The sequence below is a fragment of the Silurus meridionalis genome, chromosome 25 (assembly GCF_014805685.1).
Source record: "Silurus meridionalis isolate SWU-2019-XX chromosome 25, ASM1480568v1, whole genome shotgun sequence".
NCBI lineage: Eukaryota > Metazoa > Chordata > Actinopteri > Siluriformes > Siluridae > Silurus > Silurus meridionalis.
In genome coordinates, this window is record NC_060908.1 from 6,763,240 (window position 1) to 6,779,329 (window position 16,090).

Here is a 16,090-nt window from a genome sequence, read left to right on the forward strand (position 1 = left end):
GCAGCAGCACTTTTTTTTAAAGAAAGTTAGGACACAAGAGCTTCCTCCTATTGGCTCCAGTTTATGCAGGTTTTCGGTTGGTGTTGTGCATTATGTTATAATTCATGTTTTTTTTTCTTCAATGGATTTTTTTTAATATATATAGTCAGTTAAGAATTTCATTTGCAACAAATTTGACAAAATGAAAAATTTTATTTAAGAATTAATTATAAAGGAAAAAAAAATGCTGAATATTTCAAAAGATGCACATTTGTCATATAAGGACACGTTCTAATAAAACCAGAACATTTAACAGCGTTAAATAAACAGCATGCAGTAAAAGGGCAAAAAAAAAAAAAACGCAGACATAGTTAAAATAAGGTTACTTCATTTTCTTCACGAGTCACTTCCTCATGTAGAAACCTCTATTTTAACAGACAAGGGAAATGCCAAAGAAAATTCACAAAGCTTTAGTTAAATACTTTTGCCTCAAAAGGTCATTTATTTTATTTATTTTTTTTAAACAACCTTTTATGAAGTCAGACAAATTCGCTGCTATATTCTGAAATTGGCTTCAGAGTGCGTAACAAAACAGGGGAAAAAGACAATACGAAGAAAAAAAATAAATATCAAGCAATATCCTAATATCTGGCATGTAGAAATGTCAAGTTTGGATGAAGGTCCATGCACGATCCAATAAACAAAAACCTCGTTTCAAGAATGTTCTTATGACTATACTAAATATATATTTGAGGTATATTCTGCATTCCAGAGAAACCTGAGTGGCCTTGTTCTGTGTTATCATACAACATGCATAGCATATCAGTTAAGAAGTACTTATGTGTACAATCTGTAGCAGGTACAGAAACAAGTATGTGCACTTCAATGGCAGATATACAAATATTACAGAAAAGCATGCATAGCTTAGAAATGGTGATACTGAGAATGAGGCTTCTGGCTGACGTTAAAAACTATTACGGTGTGGTCCGAAGTTGTTAGCATCAATTAAATATCTATTAGGAGCAGAAATGCTGGTCTCCCCCTGGCTCCAGTGGAGCAGCAACCCAAAATTAATTAGGGCAAAATTTCTCAGAGAAAGCGAGTAACACAGTAAAAATGCTCCGTTCCAGATCGGATCATCTCAATTTGGGAGGGAAAATAAGACGAAGAATACGATGATTTCAGTCAATTGTGTTGTTTAAAAGTTGTGAAAACATTTAGTGGCCTGGCTTTTTGAATGACAGCTCTGTCAAAACACAAAAAGCTAGTTTCAAAACGCAAAAGTCGTTCAAATCTGATAGAACAGAAAAATGTAAGCGATCTGACGCTTTTGAAAAATTCGTTCGATTTCAATTCGAGTTAATTGGATAATTGGAGTAAATCAATGCAAAAAAAAGTGGATAATTATGTCAATTTAAACTGATTATAAATAGGCTTCTGTCAAAAAAAGGACAAACAATTGGAGATGATAGATAGATAGATAGATAGATAGATAGATAGATAGATAGATAGATAGATAGATAGATAGATAGATAGATAGATAGATAGATAGATAGATGTTAAACAGAGGTTTCTCAAGGTCACATATTAACCACACTCCAGATACTGGACAAAGTTGGCCATATGAGTTGATATGTAGCAGCTTGTATTGTATCAGTCTCTGATATCATTAAAGATTATAAAAGAAGAAGGTAGCTCAGTGGTTAAGCTGTTGGACGTCTGATCAGAATGTCAAGTTCAAATCCCACCAATCGCTAAGCTGCAACTGTTCAGTTGTATGAACGAGAATTTTAAGTCGCTCTGGATAAGTGCATCTTCCAAATGCTGTAAACGTAAATGAATTGTCAAAATCGTATCATGCGAGTGAATCATCATGATCCTGAATGAATCATGAACCTGGACTTTATATAAACAACTAAAACACTATCTTTGCAGCTATAATAGTTCTCTTGGACAGAAGCCAATTAATAATGTATGCATAAAACATTACCATTTTTTTCATTAAAGTGTACAAAATGCATTCGAACATTTTTCTATTAGACAACTCTGTGTGAGACATTAATCAGCTAGAAACTATGAACCATTAATAAGAAATGCCCATGTAAAACATCCCAGTATAAAACCATAGCTGAAAATGGAATGAAACATGGTGTTAGTAAGATAAGACATAGATTTAAGGCCATGGTTGCACACCATGCATCCATCCGGTCAACATGTGAACCTCTGTTCATAAACACAAAAGGTGTTCATAGAGAACAAGCTGTTTTATCAACACAGGTAGGCAAATTAGTTCCAGAAACAGTGCGGCCGCCCATGAGGTGCATCAAGAGCCTGACACGTAGTTAAAGGAAACATGCAAGCATTCCCAACAGGGTAAGAGCACATAATTTGCATCTAAATAAACTGACTTTAGAAACAGGCAGGTAGAAAAAAAGCTTCCAGTATCAAACCACTGGAACAGAAGTACACAAATTAGTCAAAAGCTGTTGGAGGGTGTGAGAAAAAAAAGTGTCAATTCGTACAAAGATCCGCAAAGCACTTTTTCCAAGGAAAGTCATTCCTAAGCGATCAATCAACGCTGAGTGTTTCCTCTGGAAAGAAGAGGACATTCAGTATCGTCTTCTCCAGCCTGTTTTGGCTTCATAGGGTGACATGAAATTCATTTGAGTGGCTTCAGTCTCATCTGTTATGGCAAACTTACAGTTGAATAAAAATAGGATATCTCCTCATATCTCGAAAGCATTTTGACAGTCATACAAGAAACTTCATTAAATTCCCCTGCCCAATGTTCCCACGTCAGCAGAAGAAAACTATAAGGATCTAGGACGAGTTAGAAACGAGCCCAACCACTTTGATGAACTACTGCTATCGATTCCAAAACAGTCTGCAATCTGCGGTCGATAAAGCACCTCAAGAAGCACGGAGGTGTACTAACTCTTTGATATATGTATCTTACGCCGGAAATACTCCGGCGCTGCTTCCTGGAGCCAGTCAGGATCCACCAGGCACAGGTCCCTCATGTAGCAGCGCGACGTATGAAGGAGCTCGTTGAAAATCACGTAGGCCGGCTTGGCCTGGAACAGGACGGAGGACGGGTGGATGGCGACGGTCTGGTGGGTATCCAGAGCCAAATAGGTGCCACCGGGCTGTAGCTCAGCGGCATTGGGGAACATTCCGTGAGCCAGGCAGCGTCGCACGTTAGCCAGCTCGGACAGAGAGGATTCGAGCTTCAGTCCCAGCTACAGAACAAAAACAATTATGTTGAAAGTTCCTTCTGGTTCATATTTTGTTAGCGTATTCATTTATCATAACCCTTTAAGAGGACAAATACAATATAGACCTTGTTGTCCATAGTAGTGAAAAATTCATTACCTTGATGCAAATGTCCCTCAGCTGAGCTCGCACTTCACCAACCAGACTCATGTTTCTGCTATTCACAAAATTCTCCCTACACCACTCCTGCGTTGAAAAGACAAGTTGCCAATTTATTGGATAAATTCAATTGTTTTTGCAATTCTTGTCCATTTTTAGGTGCAGGAATCATGTAAAAATCATAGCAACACCATAGGAACGCTAAAATGACTCATGAAGGAAATTCGGTACTGCAATGACAATGACTTGGAAGTAGGTGCAGCTCTGCAACCGAAGAAGCAGCAGCATTTTTTTTTCTTAGTCTACCAACAATATAAACCAATCCAACAGAATCAGTCAAAAGCATCAGACACTAATTACTAGGTACTACAAAATAATGCTCTTCTCAAACTGATGAGGACCAAATGATCAATACAGTTCGAGATTTTTAATCAAAGTAGGTGTTTTGAGTAAAACCCATAAAAGAACAGAGACACCGACCTTATTTCCACTGACTTTCTTGAAGGCCCTGTAGATATTCAGCAGGGTGATGAGGTCTCCCTCGCTGGAGATGAATTTCTTGCGCACGAGGAGCACCTCGTCTCGACGAGCAGGAGGGTTGTAGAGCACAGAGTCCACGGAGAGCAGAGAGACGATGGTCAGAATCTCTTCGCTACAGGAAAAGTCCGGAGAGATCAGGATGGTCTGCAAGATAATGTTAGAAATACGTTATGTGAGGCACATGACCAAATACAAAACATAACTAACTATTTGGTTTTCCCAATCATGTCCTACAACAGTGGATCTACACTCCATGGAACAGATTTTACTGTGCTTGCTGAGGGGTTCTTTGTTAGCTTTAATGTTAAAATATAAAAAAAATTGTGCACAAAAGACCACTCTGAGGTATTTCATTAACATTTGAAGCGGCAGGACTGTAGTACTCCCTCTTTCTTGTTAGACAAGACTGGTTAAATAACTTCCAAAGTCCTACCATGAAAGCTATGGGCTTAAATCCTTAAGAAAAAAAAATATAGAAATTTATCTCTACCTATTTAAACTTTGAGCTCATTTCAATTAAATCCAATTTTAGTTGTCACACACACACGCACACGCACACGCACACGCACACGCACACGCACACACACACGCACACACACGCACACACACAATGACATGCAGTGAAGATGGAGAGAGAAAGAGGTCCAGTACTAGATCCTGTGTGTTTCCTGGTTTAATCTCCGAATGTCCTGCGGGAATATCGTTATTTTAAAAGGGTGCTTGAACCCCACCGATTATCACTTGGCTATATTTATTTTTCATGATGCTCTGGTACTTTCAGATCACTTAAGCCGTGTTCTAATTTGCATGGATACCCTAAAAATTCAGACTTCACAAAAACTGTTCAGGTCCCTGTCTTCCCTTTGCTTCAGCAAATAATTTCGCCTGAATTGTATAGATTTACATACCACAAAAATGCTGCTGTAGGCATAAAAAATAACCTGTGTTTGCTTAAACACTGAATCAGAACATGCTCATGCAGAACATGCTCATGCTCATGTATTCACTTTATAATATACAGCTTTAGAAGAAAACCCATTTATAATTTCTCTACCTGGTGTTACTAAGAAAAGGACGAAGTCTCTTCTTGAGTTTTTTCATCATGTATTTTGAGGAAATTATTTCCTTGACAAAGTCATGTTTGTTTTTTCATTGAAGACCAATATATAAATCTAGATCTGGCTTACTTAGTGCTGGTCTATGAGATAGACTTTGTGGCTTTACTTTACTTCTATACAAACTGTACTAAATGCAAGATAATTCACTACATTTAACTAGAAAAATGACAGCACACTATGTATTTCTGGTAAAAAGCTGTGCAATTTCTATTCAGATCATTTTAGATCAAGTAGAACTTTAAATCCTCAAAGACAATTAATCCTTCTTGTTACTAATTTAAATGTCAGAAATCTTTTTCAAATAATTTATACAAACAGGACAGAAGCTATTATGGAAAAACTATTTTAGACATTTGGTCCTGCTGGGAACAAAATCGAATCCATTTATGTTCTAGAGACAATAATGATTACTACTAATCCACTCAGTCCTGAGAGAGCCTGACAGACAACCCAAAAACAAAATGCTCCACCTCAGAGTGGCACAAAAACACATGCTTCTATTGTACAATCCCAAGTTACTTTAGCAAATCGAGGTTCCAAAGGAAAGCAGGCCATCTTCTTGCCAAGAGGGGTGAGGAAAACCTGATCTTCCCTCTGCTCCACTGCTCCAAGGAGATCCAGCTGCTCCACAGCCATTCGCATCGACTCTGTTGAGTAAGTAAGAATGCTGTTTAGAAATGAATAAACAAGTAGTCACATGCAAAAGCATGTGCTTTAATATTTTATCTTTTTTTTTAATGAGAAAAGGACAAACGCAGGATTTGTAAGAGATTTTCAATAATCACAAAGACTAATGATGAAGTTATCAATGGATAATAATAAATATATGTGCCTATGTTGCAAAACCAGTCACTTGTCTCCTCTCCATGCCGTGCGTTTTGATGAGTCACATGTCCATGTGAATAACAATAATCATAATACTAACAATAAGGGGCAAAGTGTAAAGCCGGAAAACAGGAAAAAAAAACCTCTTTTGTTCCTGTCCGCAAATGTCAGATTGTTTTTCAGAAACTGCACTGTTTATTATTATGATAGAAACATAAACTACTCAGCATCTACTATATGTTCAAGCTCAAAATACCAACCTGTTGCATGTGTTATTCATTTGTGGACTAGGTTTTGCTCAGGGTCAATGGTGGCAAAAATTCTGCACAAGATATATGCCCCTTACCAGGTGACGGCTTGGACATGAAGTCAAAGTTGAGGACGTCAGAAACACCGAGAGCTAACAGCTGCAGGATTACACCTGCCAAATTACACCTACAGAGCAAATCATGCCAAATGTTAATCATCATTATAAAATAAACTGAATATATTTAAAAAAATATATATGAATCGGTTTGAGAATAAATAAATAAAAAAAAGAATTTTTGATAATAATAAATATTTAAATAATGTAACAAATAATACTTATTTTTTTAATTGGCCTAGTCCGAACGTAAATCTGATTGCAAAGTTTTTGCATAGCAAAGTTGCTGAATTAAAACAATTCTTCTAAGAAGAGTGGGCCAACATTTGATTGCAGTCGTTGGTGCCAAGGGTGTCACAACCAATTATTAGGTTTGGGGGCAAGTACTGTTTTTTGGGGTTTTTTTGTTAAAACATAAGGCCAGGCACATTTCAACTGATTTTGTTTCCCCCACGCTTTCGATTTCAATCGTTACAAAAAGTTGACCATCCACAGTGAAAAGACTGAAAATGCTTTATTTTGAAAGCCTCCGTTTTCACAGTTCACACTGAAGAAAGAAAACCGCATTTTCAAATTTATCCTCTTTGGGGAGCGTTTTCAAAATGCTATGTTTTCATCGACTGAAAATGCCATCCAAGTGTGGATTTAAGGATGAAACAGAGAGAGAAAACAATGTGAAAATGGCCAAAAATGCACAAAAATAAAATAAAGTCAGGATGGAGGTAGATACTTTTTTACAGCACTGTACCTATATACATCGCAAGAATGTCTAATCCCAAATTATCAGATCACTACTGCACTGTACCTTTGTATTTCAGGAACAGTCATGTTTGCCAGGTTCTCAAACTCATCTTCAGTGTAGAGACGGTAACAGGAGCCAGAGTCCTCTCTCCCTGCCCTGCCAGCCCGCTGCCAGGCCTGGGCTTTAGACACCCTCTGCACCGCCAACACCTCCAGACCGCTGTCTGACAATATAGAAGACAAAAAACAGCATGAATGTTAATGACTTATGCACATTTATACCCCCCGCATGCAGCCTTTTTTAATTATTATTATTATTACAATAGTATCAGACAATCTAGTGTGTACTCTGTGGTCGTGTCTGAAACGAGGTGCCTCAGAATCAAACACTGGCAAAAAAAATAATAAATAATAAATTTAGAGACCTAAATACTTTGTATAGAATCGTAACAGAAAATGGTAGACTTATTGTCTTGCTGTAATGACTAACTATTAGGTGTGTAACAGTGTTTAAATCCACAGCCAGATGTTAGGAGTATTAAACACAGTGGGTGTGAATTCTGGATCTGGCAGTTCCTCAACCTCAGCTACATGATTCCAGTTCATAATTGGTCTTAACTAGAGATCTGCCTGTTATGTTGCTATGTTAATAAATGTGGTTGCTCTTTGGAATGCAAGCTTCATATATTATAGCTGGCTAACAGGGGAAAAAATAAATAAATAAAATGAAAAGTCTACCATTTGACCCTTTCTAGCAATCTTGCTGTTTAAAATACATTATCTGTTGGTTCAAAATAATGTATTTGTATTCAATACACAACACAACACTTAGCAGGTATAACACTAACACTATAGCAGGTTCCAACTTTTTTTTGTAACATTCACCAGTTTCATGAAGAAAAAAAAATTCCACAACAATGCAAGGTGGTCACGTGCATAACAAAACACAATAAAGGGCATATCATATTGCTAGTATACATATTATGATTTAATTATTCATTTAATTATTACAGCTATCAATTATAAAGCTGCCACTGATTCTGTATTATAGCAAGTTGATTTGTTGATGCGTAGAAAAAACTGTGTGAAACAAGTGTGAAAAATTGGCAATTAATCGAAAGTGAAAATAAAACAACCTGCACAACATGAAAGTCAATAAAATGGAAATAAAAAGGTTTTTTTATACTGCTCTATAGGAAACCAGCAGTTCTACCTGACTGCAATAAGTTGTTCTTTTTTTAACTAAATAAATGAACCGTGTCTTTAAATACTGATTGAATACTGGTACACCAAAGCTCTGACCTGGGTTATAGCGCTTGGCCTTCACCATTCCTGTGTCAATTACGTATTTAATTCCAGAAATGGTTATGGACGTCTCTGCGATGTTGGTCGAGAGAATGACTTTTCTGCAGCCCTGAAATTGAGAAACAGGAAATTAATACAGATACACAAAAAAAAACCCTCTGGTTTACACGTTCAATGGCTGACTAGAAGAAAACTAATATTTACAGTATAGGGTTTAAGGTTTGAAATGTAAAGTTATAAAAGGTGATAAAACGCTGTGTATGGCAAAGCTGTTTATTTCCTGACACCATTAAAAGATATTATTAAGATATATTAAATCTATGATATTTATATTAAACCGATAAGGTTTTGTGATTATGGGTAAAACTTTTTCACTGTATAAATCATAGCACAAAAACTGCTTGCACACAGAAATCTAAAAACACAAATGCTAAATGTTGTCATGCCACCAGAACCCTGGACTAGTATTGAGACATTTGCTATTTAAACAACGCTGCTCCATTTTTTATTTAAAGTAACGCACATGAAATCCTTCAGGTACCTTGGGTGCAGGATAAAAGACCCTGAGTTGCTGGGCAGGAGGAAGTGATGCGTACAAAGGGATCACGATCATAGGCCCGCAGGTTTCAGGCAGGTGTTTGGCGATGTCCCGACACGTCCGGGCCAGCGCTTCGATCTCCTCCTGCCCAGTCATAAACACCAGGATATCATGGGACAGAGGAGCTTCCTATGTGGCAAATGTTCAAAAGTTATTAACGTCTTTACACCAGGTAATAGAAAAAGCACAGCTGAAATGTTATTAACACTAAGCCTTCTGATTGAGGACACAAACACAGTATGTGGTGCTTAAGGCATTGGACTTTGGATCTGAAGGTCATGAGTTCAAATCCCAGCCACACCAAAGTGCCACTACTGGGCCCCTGAGCAAGGCCCTTAACCTTAAATGTAAATGATTCTTAAAATGTAACACATTATTACACATATTATAGCAAAGTGAAATGCGACGACATAATACATGTCCACATGAGCAACCAACTTACTTGGTGAATCTGAAAAATGGAGACCAGCGCTGCATGGAGGTAATCAGACTGCGGCTGTTTGGTATAATAGATCTGAATCGGGTGCTGCCGACCCTCCAAGTACAGCACAGGAGACTTATTAAAATACTGAGAGAACAGGTCCACATCCATGGTGGCAGACATCACAATGACCTGGGGATTATAAAAGACATGAGAAATAATCCTAAAACATGGCAAAACAAAATGAGGATATAATTTGCACTACAAAAAAAAGTTACATTCTTAATCTACTTTTAGACTACAATAAAACAAATAAATGTTTAGTAATACATTTAATAATTGTATACAAGATTAACCAATATTAAATGTGTTTTATTGCAATTGTATGGATATACTAGTTATATTTAACTACATTCTTGACTTATGTGAAAATTCTATACTTTTGTACATGGTACATTTGTATATAAATATAAAGACATGCTACACGTAGCTCACAAAGGGATTCAAAGGCCACTAAACCATCCTCAAGAAAAGAGCACATTTTTTGGCCTGGTCTCAAAAATAATATACAGCTGATATGATATTGATTATATTGTCTCGCTCTAGCTTGAAGTCTCGAGCTCATTGTTAACCAGTGTCATTTCCTCACCTTTAGAGGGATCTTATTGTGCTCTTTGCGTTTGCGCTGGGCGCTCTTGACCACACCAAACAGCACGTCGGTGTGGACCGTGCGCTCGTGAGCTTCGTCTAGGATCACAACTGTGTAGCGTAAAAGCATTGGGTCCCCGATCGCCTCTCTCAGCAGCATGCCATCAGTCATGAACTTCAGCTTGGTTTCCACGGATGTCACGTCCTCAAAACGCACAGTATAGCCCACCTAGGGAATTGTTGGAAAGACGTTTTTAGACAAAATCCATAGCTTCAAACATTCAATTGACTGATATACTTCCAAACAGTTTCTTAACCCACCAGTTTTCCAAGCTGAGTTCTCTTTTCCTCTGCCACTCGTCCCGCCAGCGAGATCGCAGCCACACGCCGAGGCTGTGTGACCGCAATGATGCCCTGTCGACCAATACCCGCTTCATAGAGGTACTGAGGAATCTGGGTGGTTTTACCCGAGCCTGTTTCTCCTAAAGAGCAAACCAAACAGGTCTTCAGGAAGTACTTTGTAAAGAACAACTTAGTGTTCAATGGCATGTCAGAATCCAAGTAATTAGTAGATCTTGTCATCTCCTTGGGCTTGGAAATAACATTTCTACATAAAGGCATCATTCACTCAAGCATTTACAGCTACAATACTACACTATAATACGAGCAGTGTCTGAAAATTGATCGGGAAAATCAATCATTGTTGATTAATGAATAATCTATACGTGAAATAATAAAGCAAAAAGTTTTTTGGACTAGATCAGTCTTACTTGTATGAAATTTTCACAAATATAGGTAGGTGTATTTGATAAAATGACCAGTGTCGATGATAGACAGTGGTAACTTAAAAAAAATTGCTGTCAGGAAAGAAAAAAAAATTTTAATTTCTCATGAATTCAACATTTACTCAATTGCCTTTAGAGTTTGTTATATCTCAATGCTTTAAACTAGAATCTTTGACAGCGATATTAGTTCTTTCCTTTATTTCAAACATGACTGGATTTCCAAAAATAAAAAAGCCAGCAGTAGATGCCTAGTCAAGATGATCAAGTGTGCTGTATTAAACTCCATACTAGGAGAACGTGTGTGTGTGTGTGTGTGTGTGTGAGATATATAGTGGAAGCACTTACCGATCAACACAGCATTGGGCAGCTGTCTGAGCTGGTCGATGAGCTGAGATTTGGCCTGGTAAATAGGCAGATGTTTCCTTTGCACGTCTATTTGACTGGACGCATTTCCCTTCTTTGGCAGCAGCATTCCAGGCTTCTTGTTTGCAAGGGAAAAAGGGGAGCCCGGCTTAAATCTCTTGGCCGGAGGCGGTTTAGGGTCGTGGGGCATGATCCGGAGGAAGTGTCACGCCAATATCAACCCGTCCTATATAGACTCCACCACCGACTGAACACTAAAATAAACAACAACAACTGCACGTTTAGAAGTGTAACGAGGCCTTCTCTACTGCGGCTGTTTATCTCATCTTAATGGGATCCGCCGCTCACGTGGCCTCACGCCCCGAGTCGCAGGAAATTGACGTATGAGTTAGAGAAAGGATTCGATTCTATGTGTCTGTTAGGCAAACTGTGAGAGTCGATTCGGTTTAAAGGATAACAGGTGAAATAGATTATTATTATTATTATTATTAATATTATTATTATTATTATTATTAAAGTACGGACACAGCAAGACACCATTACTGCAGTTAATATTTTATTGATTTCTTTTTAATTAAAACACAATCTTTTTTTCCCCCCGGAAATTTCAGATATTTTTGCGCGAAAAAAACTCTTCAAAAAAATCTCTAGTCAGAAAACGAGATTTAGAAAAAAAATTTTTTGAGAGAAAATGGCCATAAAATAGGTTGAGAGACGAAAGAGTCGTCTCTTCATAGTGAATCATATGAATCGATTCACTGAAAAGAGTCAAAGAAAATTTTAAAATGCGTCCCAAATGTTTAATCACAGTTAGTTTTGCTCCAAGAGAAAACTATTATATATATATATATATATATATATATATATATATATATATATATATATATATATATATATATATATATATATACATATATATATATATATATATATATATATATGTATGTAACATGGCGCGGATCTTTCCTCTGTGTTGAATGCACACTACACTTTGAAAGTAGTGGGCGGAACATAATGAGTGACATCCACATTGACCAATCAGCTGTCAGCACTCAGTTCTATATTATCGCCCGAGTTCCTCTTTCAGCCTCTTTTCTTTCACGCGTCCCTACAGAGGTGAGGTCTGCTCTGTTACAGCACGGAGTTATAGTCTTTTCCCCTTGTTTTAACAATGGTTTATAGTTTAAATTTACCCGGAATACATAGGAATAGCTTTGAGTTAGCAGTTTGCCATAGTTATATGGACTAAAAAAATGCGTTTTGTACCTGAAATGTCTGCTCGGTTGTTGGGATTTAGCCGATTAGCTGTAGGCCTTTCGGCGCCATGTTGGTTGGTGAATCAGATTAGCGCCATGTGTTCGGCAAAAATGGTAAAAGGCTCGGTTATCATATTATATTAGACATTTTTCTTTTAAAATTAACCTTTATCCTTTGCGAAACCTGCGGTGGAAAAAAAAGATCGAAAATGTCAACGTTCATGTATAATACATAATCCTGCACCTTATGCGCATATTTGATTATCACTGGACAGTTAATTGTCCAACACTAATTTATACAAATTTTTTTAATTCGTTGTTTTGTCATTTAAGATCGATCACCTTGTCTTTAAACCGGCTCTTAACCGATCCTTGGAAGCACTGCAAAGATGCCCAGGGAAGACAGGGCCACGTGGAAGTCCAACTACTTTTTGAAGATCATTGTAAGTGGTTCATTTCTTTCTACTGTTGTGAAGCAACATCTTCAATCCTGAGTTTCATCCTGATGCTTATTCCTGCTCATATTGTTGGTTGAAAAGCGTTCCTCCAATTTGATGCTATACATGTTTATACAAAAAACATACAATTTTAAGCCATGATTAATGCAACTGGTCTGCAAGTTTGTATTAGTATTAAAGGTAAACACCATGCAGTGTTACTAGTAAACTGATAATGATGCCTTGGGTTTTTGACTCGGTTTTAAGATTCTCAAAGTGGAGAAAACTTGTGTTCATGTTTTTTGGTCCGGACACTGAATTTGCAGGATCAGTTACGAACCAGCTGTTGCAGTGCTGGTTGGTCGTTCCCCCTGCGCAAATCAACTTGATTCTTACTATCCCTGTGTGTCTGCATCCCACGGCATGCAGGGACGCTTAGTCTCAAACATTGCGTACACCAAACTGTTAAATCCTGCTTTAACATGACCGGAAGAATGTAAGCACTGAAATTTTGCCTTCTGGTTTGCAGCAACTCCTGAATGACTTCCCAAAATGCTTCATTGTGGGCGCAGACAACGTCGGCTCCAAGCAGATGCAGACGATCCGTCTGTCTCTGCGGGGCAAGGCAGTCGTGCTCATGGGCAAAAACACCATGATGCGCAAGGCTATCCGTGGCCACCTGGAAAACAACCCGGCCCTGGAGAAGTATGTATGCACATCAGTGCACCCAAGTGTTTGTGTAACTGGTTCATGATGGGTTGTATCTAATTTGTAGGGTCTTAAGAGAGCCTGTGAAAATGCTGAGACTTAATTGGCCACATGCTCTCTAATGTATGTATGCATTGTAACATGATGCAGAGCAGCTCTTCTTCCAGAGTTGGTTTTTAGTTTAAAGGAAGAGCCTATAGTGACCAATAAGCTCCACCTCTTGAGTTTGCAGGTTCAGTTACGAACCGGCTGTTGCAGTGCTGGTTGGTCGTTCCCCCTGCGCAAATCAACTTGATTCTTACTATCCCTGTCTGCTCGCATCTCACGGCTTGCAGGGACGCTTAGTCTCAAACATTACATTTGCACCGTGAAAGTATATACTCGTGTACGTGTTTGCGTCTGACTAAACGTCTGCCGTCTCTTTAACAGGCTGCTGCCCCACATCCGTGGGAATGTGGGCTTTGTCTTTACCAAGGAAGATCTGGCTGAGGTCAGGGACTTGCTGCTGGAAAATAAGGTAATTCTCTTCTTTTATACCCAACTACCTCATGTAAATTTATTTATATATACGCATCTATATTGCAATTTGCATGTTTTACAGTTGTCTTCTCTTTAGGTGCCAGCTGCTGCCCGTGCCGGTGCTATCGCCCCCTGTGAGGTGACTGTGCCTGCTCAGAACACTGGGCTGGGTCCTGAGAAGACCTCCTTCTTCCAGGCTTTGGGTATCACCACCAAGATCTCCAGAGGAACCATTGAAATCTTGGTAAGTTTAAAACATATTTCAGATTTTTCAGTCTTTCGGTTGTGAGCTGTAAACCTGACATTGTCCTTTTTCTTTCCAGAGTGATGTACAGCTGATCAAGCCTGGAGATAAGGTGGGTGCCAGCGAGGCCACACTGCTTAACATGCTGAACATCTCGCCCTTTTCCTACGGGCTGATCATCCAGCAGGTGTATGACAACGGCAGCGTCTACAGCCCTGAGGTCCTGGACATCACTGAGGATGCTCTGCACAAGAGGTTCTTGGAGGTGATTGGGCTTTTTGTTCTTTTTCTAGTACTGAGTCTTATTTAGGAAGTACATTTTATGCTATCCCTGTCTAAAGTCCTAAATGGTATGTTGGTTTCCGGGTACCAAGTCATTGTGATTTAACGCACTCTTTTTGTTTTAGGGTGTGAGGAACATCGCCAGTGTGTGTCTGCAGATTGGCTATCCCACTCTTGCCTCTATTCCCCATTCTGTCATCAATGGATACAAGAGGGTTTTGGCAGTCACTGTCGAGACAGACTACTCCTTCCCTCTGGCTGATAAGGTAAAATCTTCTGCTTTTCTTCAGGAGGGGCATCTCTACCAGTGCAGGTTAAGTTACAAAGCAGCTGTTGTGGTGCTGTTCTGTCGTTCCCCCTGCAAACAAAAACCCGATTCCTCCTATCCCTGTGTGCCAGTTTCCTCCGGCAGACAGGGACGCTAGGTCTCGGACATTAGCCGCACTTAATGACTGGTCTTTCAAGTAGAGCCTATCATTGTAATTGACACTCTTACCAAATGGTACCTTTATGGGGGCATTGGAGTGCCATTTGGAGCTATGCCTCTGTTAGGAGGGTTGAGTCTTGGACAAAATATGGTTTGTTCAAATATAAAGCTATTATATAGAGGTCGACAGATCATGAATTTTACCGGTAATTAACTTGCCTAGAAGATTACCTAACCAATAATTAGAATTATACTGTATATATTAAAAAATTAAACCATGTAAAACAGAACTGAACTTTTATTATAAAAATAAAGTACTGAATCATAAATTACACAATGAAAAACATGAATATATTGATTATAATAAATGTTGAGGTAAATAGGACATGCATTTAGACTGAAAGTAACACTTCAATTAGTTACAATCAAAAAATATTTCAAATTAACAGCATGTAGCATCAGTGATTTGCCTCTAGAGGCCGCTCTTGTATTGCATACTGCATCCAGGTTAAACTATCGGTATGGATTTATTTATTTATTTTACTTTAGTTCCAGCAATTAACTCAGTGCCTTTTTAAAACTGATGATTTGGTTAACCTCTATTATATACAGAACTGGTTACAGGTCATGAATTTTCTTGTCCATATGGAAAGTGATGTGTTCAATTACACTTGCAAACCTTTTATACCAAACATGGAAACGCCTTTTAGAGGAAACCCGATGGATTCCACAATGTAACTTCCTGCATTTTTCTGCTCTGCTCCAGGTTAAGGCCTTCCTGGCTGACCCCACTGCTTTCGCTGTGGCAGCAGCTCCAGCCGCATCAGCTGCTGCGCCAGCCGCCGCTCCTGCTGCCGCTGCAGAGCCAGCCAAGGATGAGTCGGAGGAGTCTGATGAGGACATGGGCTTTGGCCTGTTCGACTAAAATAATAGCAGTGCTCACTGTAACCTGCTTGATTTGAATGCCAATAAAAGATTGGAACTGATAAATGTGTGGGGTTTTTTTTTTGTTTTGTTTGGTTTGGGAATGTACAGCTGCTGTGTGGTGGCGGTTGCTATTTTTATTTATTTTTTATGGAAATCGATTATAAAGGGAAGCTGTAGATATTTTCTCCCTCTTGCTTTTTTGGGGTAGAATCAGAACGGGATGCGCGTCAT

General features: G+C 38.6%; 2 protein-coding genes and 1 non-coding gene across 3 annotated transcripts; 2 read left to right on the top strand and 1 right to left on the bottom strand.

Annotated features, from left to right (window-relative positions):
- Window positions 1-172: 172 nt before the first annotated feature.
- On the bottom strand, window positions 173-11,444 carry dhx33 (DEAH (Asp-Glu-Ala-His) box polypeptide 33). The gene is made up of 12 exons (XM_046839684.1): window positions 11,042-11,444; window positions 10,233-10,393; window positions 9,913-10,140; window positions 9,285-9,455; window positions 8,786-8,971; window positions 8,242-8,353; window positions 7,004-7,163; window positions 6,181-6,269; window positions 5,529-5,656; window positions 3,832-4,035; window positions 3,352-3,438; window positions 173-3,218 (listed from the first exon to the last, which is right to left on the bottom strand). Exons 1-12 carry the CDS (start codon window positions 11,247-11,249, stop codon window positions 2,910-2,912), a joined length of 2,043 nt encoding a protein of 680 aa, XP_046695640.1. The 5' UTR covers window positions 11,250-11,444; the 3' UTR covers window positions 173-2,909.
- A 587-nt stretch (window positions 11,445-12,031) lies between these two features.
- Window positions 12,032-15,918, top strand: rplp0 (ribosomal protein, large, P0). Its single transcript, XM_046839785.1, has 8 exons — window positions 12,032-12,175; window positions 12,649-12,758; window positions 13,282-13,457; window positions 13,890-13,977; window positions 14,077-14,223; window positions 14,303-14,488; window positions 14,631-14,771; window positions 15,699-15,918. The coding sequence occupies exons 2-8, from the start codon at window positions 12,705-12,707 to the stop codon at window positions 15,855-15,857; spliced, it is 951 nt and encodes a 316-aa protein (XP_046695741.1). The 5' UTR covers window positions 12,032-12,175; window positions 12,649-12,704; the 3' UTR covers window positions 15,858-15,918.
- LOC124379551 lies at window positions 13,073-13,201 on the top strand. The gene has a single exon (XR_006924443.1). It is a non-coding gene; the product is annotated as a small nucleolar RNA SNORA63 (small nucleolar RNA).
- Window positions 15,919-16,090: the final 172 nt, after the last annotated feature.

What these genes read in the sequence shown, in the direction of transcription:
- dhx33 (XM_046839684.1), bottom strand. Translation starts at nt 11,249, where the DNA reads ATGCCCCACGACCCTAAACCGCCTCCGGCCAAGAGATTTAAGCCGGGC. An exon ending in GAACTCAGCTTGGAAAACTG is followed by an intron (nt 10,141 to 10,232) that starts GTGGGTTAAGAA and finishes ACAATTCCCTAG; the next exon opens with GTGGGCTATACTGTGCGTTT. An exon ending in ACAATAAGATCCCTCTAAAG is followed by an intron (nt 9,456 to 9,912) that starts GTGAGGAAATGA and finishes TATAATCCCCAG; the next exon opens with GTCATTGTGATGTCTGCCAC.
- rplp0 (XM_046839785.1), top strand. Translation starts at nt 12,705, where the DNA reads ATGCCCAGGGAAGACAGGGCCACGTGGAAGTCCAACTACTTTTTGAAG. An exon ending in AACAACCCGGCCCTGGAGAA is followed by an intron (nt 13,458 to 13,889) that starts GTATGTATGCAC and finishes TCTCTTTAACAG; the next exon opens with GCTGCTGCCCCACATCCGTG. An exon ending in ACTTGCTGCTGGAAAATAAG is followed by an intron (nt 13,978 to 14,076) that starts GTAATTCTCTTC and finishes TCTTCTCTTTAG; the next exon opens with GTGCCAGCTGCTGCCCGTGC.